This window comes from Rhagoletis zephyria, unplaced genomic scaffold (assembly GCF_001687245.7).
Source record: "Rhagoletis zephyria isolate East Lansing unplaced genomic scaffold, Rhagoletis_zephyria_1.1 Rzeph_scaffold_18451, whole genome shotgun sequence".
Lineage (NCBI taxonomy): Eukaryota > Metazoa > Arthropoda > Insecta > Diptera > Tephritidae > Rhagoletis > Rhagoletis zephyria.
Genome location: NW_016175512.1, coordinates 1 through 9,965, shown reverse-complemented (window position 1 = coordinate 9,965; position 9,965 = coordinate 1). Strand labels below are relative to the sequence as shown.

At 37.8% G+C, this 9,965-nt stretch overlaps 1 protein-coding gene and 1 pseudogene across 1 annotated transcript; one reads left to right on the top strand and one right to left on the bottom strand.

Annotated features, from left to right (window-relative positions):
• The first annotated feature begins 2,483 nt into the window (after positions 1-2,483).
• On the top strand, positions 2,484-6,422 carry LOC108380179 (uncharacterized; annotated as a pseudogene).
• A 332-nt stretch (positions 6,423-6,754) lies between these two features.
• Positions 6,755-9,959, bottom strand: LOC108380180 (bromodomain-containing protein 8-like). The gene is given in 5 exon segments (XM_017636550.1): positions 6,755-7,503; positions 7,506-7,772; positions 7,850-8,184; positions 8,186-8,343; positions 8,346-9,959. Coding segments are annotated over 5 exon segments (3,018 nt in total). The 5' UTR covers positions 9,927-9,959; the 3' UTR covers positions 6,755-6,826.
• Positions 9,960-9,965: the final 6 nt, after the last annotated feature.

The window sequence follows — 9,965 nt, the reverse complement described above, 5'->3', positions numbered from 1 at the left end:
TGAAGGTTCCGTTGGACATAAAAATTACCTTGCCTCGAAAACGAACTTCCAAAAGTAATTTGTTTATTTTTTCCTTGTTTTGACCTGAAAACACCATGTAACAAACTAAAAAAAAAAATAAAATTCGTTTTTCGATTCCTTCGACCATGGGCAATATAATACAAGAACATACATATATTTACATTTTTTAAAAAGGTCATTGCAAGGAAAAAATGTTAAGCCCCTCTGTTTTTGAAGGTCAGGGATTTTTTTTTACCCAATGAGACTGTTTTTATTTTTCTAAAATGATTTCTTTATTTTCTTTTTTTGAAGAACTGTTTTATTATGACAACCCCATAAATACACTAATAAATGAGGGTGTAGGATCGCTGTGGCTGAGTGGTTAGAGGTGCGTACTACTACTCCATAGGACCTGGGTCGGTCCCTGGTCTGGGCAACATCCAAATAAGAAAACATTTTCTAACAGCAAACCCCAAGTGTTCTCTGCTTTGAGAAAGCTTCTCACAGAATCATTTCCAGTTCGGAGGCGGCGTAAAATTATATGTCCGTTAATTTGTCAATAACATCAGGACGCACACAAAAATTGGAGGAGCTTGGCCAAACACGAAAAAGTGTAAGCGCCAAAATATTTTTATTATTTCTCTATTTTCCACATATGTACATATCTATGCATTTATCTACGTACCTAAGTACATGGGTATGTAGTATGTACATATTTACATATGTATGTATGTACATACATATATGGTTTATGGTGGAAATAAACATCTTTTTTTTCTAATTTTAGACAAACAACACAAATTTATTTTATTCCGCGTACAATGTCTGCATGCAAGATATTTGAAATACACACACACATACATACATATATATATATTTATGTAATTAGATTTGATTGAGTGCTATGACTATGACTATGGGGCTGAACTGGTTAACATAACTGATATTGCTGTGTATGGTCAGTAAGTACACTCCTACTTATATATAGGATCGTTATGTACAAGACCACAAATTTGTACTATTGCCTTACTTACCTGTTTAAGTTTATGTAACCGTAGTAAGTTTGTGTACGTACTCGTATTTATATGTAATGTACATATATTTAGTAGGGTGATTGACTCGGTTTTTCCAAATCGGTTTCTACCCTTTTTTTAAATCTATAGGTGTTTTTTTTGGAAATCTCCATTTCTCGACCGGATTTTTGTATCGAACCAACTGGCTTTTTTTTCATTTCACACAAATCTTGACCTCCCAATTAAACTTTTAAGTTTTTCGAAGTTTTCTAGGTTTTTTCTTTCACTAAATAGTTTTGAAATTATGTCCTAATTTATTTAGCGACAAACAGTATATCATATTTGATTCCAATAAATGAATGTTGGCACTTAAACGTTTTCTACTTAACCACGAGCTTGTCCTGAATCCGTGTTCGGCTTCCTGATGTTATGACACAAGTGGAGAGATCTACACCTTTACTCCACCTAAGCTTTTTTATGGCAGATGTATACTCGGAGGTTTGCCATTGTATGCCAAGGGGCGACCGCTATTTGAAAACTATTTTTTTTTGATGTTGCTGGGACAAGAAACTTAACCATGGACATCTCGAGTGGCAATAGGCACATCTAAGCACTCGGCTGCGGCGGCAAGAGCACTACTTAAATCCGAAAAGAATTGAAATAAAACCAAACGTGAATTTTTAACTGATTTTTAGTCGTTTGATCTAAAAAAATTTGAACTTATTTTGCTTTGCCTTTTTCTTTACTGTTATAGATTAATTGTAATTTTTTCGCGACTTCATACCAACATAAGCATTTTCTCTGTATGAAAACTATTTAAATTCAAAATCTTCTTAATTTCAAAAACGGGAACCGGGTTTTTTTCAAATTGCAACTTTTCGAATATATCAAGAAGCGGTTTTGGAAAAAGGCGAATATAACCGGTTTATACGCATTTCTTGATTTCAAAATCGGGAACCGGTTTTTTTTCATATTGCAAATTTTCGAATATCTCAAGAATTGGTTGTGGAAAAGGGCGCGTATAACCGGTTTATCCGGATTTCTTAATTTCAAAATCGGGAACCAGTGGTTTTCTAATTACAACTTTTCGAATAACTCGAAACCCGGTTTGGTTAAAAAAAGAAAATAATCGAACACCCTAATATTTAGTATGTGCACACATAACCGATTGTTTCATAATCCTAATATTGTAGTAGTAGATTTTTCAAATTTTAAACTTATTCCGCTTTGGGGTACCAATGCGGTCGTATAGCTGCTTTTCACCAACTTCATTTTAACGGTATATCTGCAACGAGCTAAACGCTCACAAAATTTAAGGTCGCAGATTTGTAGAAAAGTGAATCAAGTTGGTTTATTTTCATTAGTACTGCATATACGTGTGCATACATACATACATATACATATGTATATGTATAAGATAATGAAACCAAAAAAGTTTATCCTAAGTTTTTTAGTGTTATTCACTCAAAGCTGTACATCTCAGAGTGGTGATTTTGAATCGAATCCACGAACAACCACCGATTTAATTCTCAGTGATATTCGAAATGCTTTTAAAACCGTTACAAATAATACGAATCTTGTAAATCGTATGATACCACAAATGTACGAGCCGGTCATGAAACAATCAAAATTTGCCTTTATTTTCGAATTACCCGACGCTAATGTCAAAAACGGTTATTCAGTGTGGATGATGCAACGTACTGATCTTGTGGATCCAGTTTTTCCCAATCTAACAATTGAGTACATGCGTGCGCAATTATATAAAAAACGTTCATCAGCGACAGTCCACAGCGATAATATTGATGAGAATATATCTAAAGACAGTGTATTGCCGCTTACAAATGCTTGGGGTTCGTTGGGATTGGAGGGTTGGTCTGGCGCAATTGCACCGGTGAATGTTGCGTACCATACAAATGATAAATATCCGGCCAGTGATATTCTTATGGATTTAGAGAATGAAACAGGATATGCAGGGAATATTGATGATGACGGAAATATTTACATTGCACGCGTTAATGATCCATTCGGTACCTCAGTAAAGTGGGAGCAAAGGTGAATTTTAGTTCTGTGAAAGGTTCCACATGTCTGTAGTGGGCAATCATTGGTTTTCTATGAGTTATATTCAAAAAGACTTAAAGATGTCGTTTAACCTGAGGTATTACGCTAGTAAAATAGAGGTATGCAGATAAGGACATCATATAGGCGTTTATTGCTTCATGTCTGTTTACGAAAGTTTATTTCAGAGATATATGTACATACATAAATGGATGTTGCTATTTTTGTCGGCTTGTAGTCGACATGTGATAAAAAGACAGCTCCAACTAAATTTTCAAAGGAACTGTGGAGCCTAAGCTCACTTTATCAGTGCAGCGATTGAGTTAAGCTAAGTTTTCTTATTCCAGGTCCTCAATATCTTGAAAAAAATATGTAAAGGGTTATAAATGTATCTAGTGGGTTCTTAAAAAAATTAACAAAAATCTTTTTTTTTCAGTTTACTCGAAAGAGAAAACATTCGCATTGTTTATGGTACACGATTTCATTCATGTCGCTGCCTCGGCTGGCTTCCCAAAAAAGTCTTCTTCTCCTTATTTGACACTACAACCTTTTGTGGGTTTGTGCCGAGACCAAAAAGCTTCTCCAATTGCCTCTCTCCAATGAGAATTTGCGCCAGTTGCTCATCCCGAGTGCAGACAGGTCCTCCTGTTTTTGGTCCTTCCATTTTGTTCGAGGGCGCCCTTGCTTCTGTTGTCCACCCGTGGGTGCGGATCTTTTCACCAGAGCGTCGTCATCCATTCGTAAAACATGTCCAAGACAGCGCAATCGCATAACTATTTGCATGTCGCTAAAAAGCTCTTACAGTTTGTAATTTCATCTTCTAAGGGTACGGCATGATGAAAGACTTGTAGAGCGTAATTTTTGTTCATCGAGAGAGGTCTCTGCTTTTCAATTGCCTACCGAGCCCAAAGTAGCATCTGTTGGTCAGAGTTATTCTTCGCTTGATCTCCAGACTGACCTTATTGATGGTGTTTATGCTGGATCCTAGGTAGACAAAGTCCTTCACTACTTCAAAGTTATAGCTTCCAAGAGTGACGTGTGACCGAAACGTTTGGACTTTTTATATGTTGCCAAGAGGTACTTTGTCTTATCTTCATTCACCGCTAGACCAACCTCTTTAGCTTCTTTTTCTAAACTGAAAAATACTGTGGTAACGTGCCTTTGTTTCAGACCGACAATGTCGATATCATCTGCATACGCGAAAAAAAGTCTAACGGCGTCAAATCACAGTTCCAAGGTGGCCAATTTACATCGCCGAGACGGCTGATAACACGATTACCGAACTTGGTGCGACAAAAATCGATTGTGGCAAGTGATGTGTGGCAAGGCATGCCATTCTGCTGAGACCAAAGATCGTACAGGTCCATTCATGTCTTGACCGGACACAAAATATCGTTTATCACGCTCACATCTGACCGAAATGGCGTCTACAGCAGTATTTTCAAAGAAAAAATGAGGATGCGTTGGCTTTTCGACGATCACGTGCGGATTTTTCGGCCTCCAGATGCGGCAGTTTTGGTTGTCTGTAAAGATAATTTTTCCAGCAAAACCGTTGTCCAATTCGTTTGCATTATCTCGCAACATTTCAAGCGCAAAGCTATTGATTTCGTTCCGCCGAGATATGATACTGATTTTCTGTCAAGCGGGAACGAGCTGTCACTGACAAAATAACATACAAATAAAAAAACACTATACGGACCATCCGTTAAATAACAAAATTCACAGAATGAAGGGAGAAATCGATTAAGCCATGTCTGTCCGTCCGTCCGTCTGTCCGTGTACATGATAGGTCGAGCAAAAATGTAGATATTTTAACGTAAGTACGCCCACCTCCCGTATAACGGTATTTTCGAAAAATGCAAAAACTGCGTTATTTCCGTAAATGCTCGATCCAAATTGTTGAAAGTTGGAATGTGATGTAGAATTTTTGGGCATAAAATAAGATAATTATGACATTTATGGAAAATGGGCGTGGCACCGCCCACTTATTAAGAAATGCTTTATCGCAGTAACCGCTTCACCAACCCGCACCAAATGCGGTATAAACATTGCTTAGAGTGAAACTAAGAAAATTCTAGAAATTGGACAATAACCACGCCCACCACCCATATAACGGTAACTTACAGAAATACTACCGAAGCTTCACTCAAAATCGATGTTTGCAATAACATCTTAGCAGTAAATGAGATTATCACACATTTTTGGAAAATGGACGTGACACCGCCCACTTATGACTACACAAATCACACAACTAGAGCTTATAAACTGAATCCATCGCTCAGTGGCATTTCAGTGTTCACAATTCACTGGAGCCTTCCTTTTTCATTAAATTTGATAAATTGTTTGCAATGAAACCTAATAAAATTTGCAAGAGATCAGTTGTGCCCGATTTTTTAATTATTGTTTGTTTGTACTAATTTTTTTTAGTAAAACGTAACAATTTTGAAGAAAATCGGTTCTACTGTTGCCCCAAAATGAAAAAAATCAAATTTTGGCACAATAAAGTGCGATTTGCAAGTGGCCAAGAGGTTGCGTTGATTTTTAATAATTCTTTTCGCTAACATTTCGGACACGTCTGCATACTAAATTGTTACTAATTTTATATTATAAAAAATCAACTCGAACTCTTAGTTACTTGCAACTTGCACCTTATTACACTAAAACTTAATTATGTATCTATAAATCTGCATACCCAAAATGCCAATTTTGAACCACTGTGCATCGTAGTCCGATTTTTAATAAAATCTACGAAAATGCTATCACTGAATTCCACCAGCTACGAACGTAGCATATATTTTGGATGAATGTTAAATAGTTGAATCAAAAGTTGGCTATCCTCAGACTTCATTGGAAACAACTATGACCTCATTGCCGTTCACACCATGCGATCGTTGCTTTGACTAAAAACTTACTTTTTAACAGGAATTCCACCGATCGATCAAAACGCGATTTACTTACACTGTACTCTATGATCCAATGTTCAACAGGCTGTCAACCTCTTATTTACAAAGGTTATGGCTGTTATTGGGCTTCTCGGGAGCAGGCATACCAACTGATGATGTCGATCGCTGCTGTAAGTTACACGACAAATGCTACGAATTTAGTAATTGCGTGGCATATTTGGAGTATTTTGTTCCATATGTTTGGAAGTGCTATCGTCGAAAACCCTTATGTGCTATTGATCATGGTGAATTCGGTGGACCGGGCTCATGTGCCGCACGGCTATGTGAATGTGATATTCAATTATCTCGCTGTTTACGGCGATTCAGATGCCCAGACGTAGAGCAGTGTGCTTTAGCTCGAGAGCACGACGTTTACAAAACTTCTTACTAACATTTTAGGATATTTAGTAATAAGGTTTTTAGAATAACGGGGATTATATATATATCGTACCTTTGCTGAAAGAGTATCATAATCAAAAAACAAAACATTTTTTTTAGTTAAGTATATAGAAATATCCACCATCTCTTCTTCTATGTTGTGTTGCATGGCTCTACCGATTTACAATAACTCATTAGAGGGTAATGTATCTTCATTTCTACCATGGAAATCTATGTAAACTTTAAACTATAATGTCACTTTTCTCCAGTTCTGGTTTATTTTTGGATAATGACGCTCTTGCAGCAAACGTACGATATGAATTTGCATAACCTAACATAATAACAGATTAAAACTAATATATTATTCTTTTATTAGAAAAAAGTAGTATGTATTATTGTAGTGGTATTATTTTTTTTAAATAAATTTTCAAATCAATCTTATGAGATGCGTTGGCTCTTTCTCGAGCTACTTCGAGATTTCGTACTTGTTCCGGTTATGTTTTGTGATTTGGTGACTTCCTTGTTTTCCTTAACTTGCACACCATGTTCAGTGCTACATGCAATTCCAACAAATTCTCTAATAGCTTGACATTCTTGCATGAACGCATTGGCAGCGTTGTAGCCCGTAGTGTTGCGCTTAAATAACATCAATCCATTCTGACACATTAACATAATGTCGCGCTGCAATTCACTCACATTGCTTATGTTCCCAGTTTCAATATGTTTTCTAATCGAAAGCATATCCATTGGTCGCAGACAGATATCATCAAATTTAAAATCTTCGTGAAATGCCCGCTGCAGGGTACTGGCATTTTTGCTGTACTGAAGCGCGTGAAAAATACCTAGGAGTGATTTTTTAGAAACGCGAGTTTCTAATTCATCCCGTTCACGATCGCTTGAGACAGGTGAATTGGGAATGCTCTCGCTGATGGGTGTCGAGGAATAACGTCGTCGTAACCGTTGGCTGTTTAAATTGTCTATGACAGTGTGTGGTGTGTGTGGATCACCGTCTATCATAGGACTTTCAGAGCGATCTCGATCACGTAGTTTTCGTAAAAGCGGTGGACGCGCCAGATTAACAGATGATGACGAAGATGAAGAGAGTTGTGTGGAGATTCATCGTCAGTTTTACTTTGTTGGTCTTGCCGAATCGTTTCATGTAAGCTTTACGCGCTTGTGGTGCTATGTTTGATTGAACTATTATTTCCTGATTTGTCCTCCTTTCTTGTGACGATACTAATATCTGTGGTCGACGAGTCTTCATCCGTATCGGCGATTGAAATAGTAGGTGTCATTTTTACAATCGCATCTTGGTTTGTGCTGTTAAATAGCATCATCCACTCCTGACTTTCCACGTCATGTCCACGGGCGTCCTTACAGACTTCTAGAAGTAAAAATTGTTAATGAACAACGCTTTATAAAGCTCAATAATAATAAATTTCCTAATCTGTATTGAACTACCTGCAGTGCCCACATCCGACTCCAAATCTCGTTTGATTTTCGCTGCTTCTGCATCGACTGTTAACTTCTCCTTCTATATGCCCTGCTTTATATCCACTAGAGTCATCCTCGGGAATAATATTACATCTGAATTTTCACTTCCTGGTGAATTTCCTACTTCGTCTAAGTTTTTCGTTTCATCTATATCGTTTTCCCCCACTAAGTCAGCTAGTTGCTTCTCTAACTTGTCATGTTCTTTATCTTCTTCGAATGAATTTAAGAGTGTGTTGGGCGTCTGCTCTTCTTGAGTTTTGCTTTTTTCGAAATCAACGTTTTCTAGCGTTGATATCTGTGCTTTCCTTTGAAATAACCTTGTCATGTGCTGTCTTTTGCTCAAGAGAAGCAACGGCTGCTAATGGTATATTGTCATTTGAGTCGTCGCTAGAAGTTATGTCTATTTTTCGGAGTTTATTATCTCCACTGGTTGCAGTCGTATTTGGCTCCTCCGTTTGTTTAGTATAGCTAAATCAGGGGAACGTTTATCAGTCTCTTCAAGGTTAATAACAACTTCCTTTCCATTATTTTCTTTAACATTTTCTTCTTTCGTTGGTACAATATCGGACTCATCTTTACGATCAAAATCAACGTTCGTGTTCTCATTTGGTGAATCAGCACCCATATCTTTGAGAAAATCCACCTCTTCATCATCTATAACAGCCGCTACGTCTATATCTAATTCATCAATGTTTCCAATGTTCTTAAAAACCTCCAGTAATTGTTGTTCTTCGTTAGGGTCAGGTTCATCAGAGTCATTTATGCTCATTATATTTACATTAGTTTCAGAAATATGTGTAACAATATCTTCGTCAAGATCCATGGGAATTTCACCCTTGTTGTCATTGAATGCTTCTTTTGGGATTTCCTCTAATTGGGACTGCATTGTAGCATCGACAGCTTTTTTTGTAAATGCATCATTACGATCTTCAATATTTGCCATTGCATTTGACGATACTTTATTTTTTTCTAGTAACATGGACAGAGTCGGAGCAGCCTGTGAAGGGCTTAATAAATTTTGTGCTGCACTATTTGCAGCAGGCAAACAAGTTATTGCCGGTGGTCCGCTAATCGGACTTGATAGTATCTGTGCAGCTTTCTGCGGAGGTATATTTGCTTTTAATGTAATAGCGGGTTGGTTTTTATTTGGAATAGAGCCAGATGTTAATAGAGTAGTTATTGTTGGCGCAGATGATCTTGCAGAGTTGTTCGATGTACCGGTAGGATTATTAGGGGCTAATAAGGCCGCTGCGATATTGGTAGTTGAAGGTGTCTTTAACAGAGAAGATAGTAAAGGTGATGTAGCTGGTTGGTTGGCCGACATTTTTGGCGGCTGTTGATTAGAGTCTACTATAGCTCCATGTTGAGGGTTCGGCTCACCGAATACCTCTTCCACATCCATATCCACATATGACGTATCAGTGTTGCTGGTCTGAGTTGGTGTTTCTATAGGCGTTGGAGCTGGAGTTAAAGTGCGCCAATTGCGTTGCATCTCTAACCGTTGTTGTTCTCTCTCACGCATTATATTCTCTAATTTCATTTCTTCAATTCGTTTTTCTTCTTGTTGTTTTTCAATGCTGATCCACATCTTAAGTAACTGGTCCTCGTTGAGGTTTCCCGATTGCAAAGATTTAAGTTCCCTGTAAATTTGTGCGAATTCTTCCTGCTCCTTGCGTATCTCCGCTTTTAACTCTTGAATGCGTTCTTCATTTAGACGTCGCAATATGGTGTCAGTTGGAGTCGCCACAGTAGTTGGCGAAGAAACTCCACTCCCACTCTCGCTTGTCCGCTTTTTGCGCTTAGGCGTTTCGACATTTTCCAACAAATCGCCATATTGAAGCGCACAATTTTTATGTGAGAACCAGTCGTCAGGGCGAGAGTTGGTTTCATTTGCACACACGGCTTTCAGATTGCGACTTACCGACATCCAATTCTGATCACCACTGCAAGAAACCGCAGCTGCCAAACAAAGCTGCTCCCTCGTTGTCCACTTATCTAAAGGCATTCGATTCAGCGGCAGGCGGTCCTGCACTAAAGATGCCATTAAAATTTTTTTTTTAACCTTTTTATTGCAGGAATATTA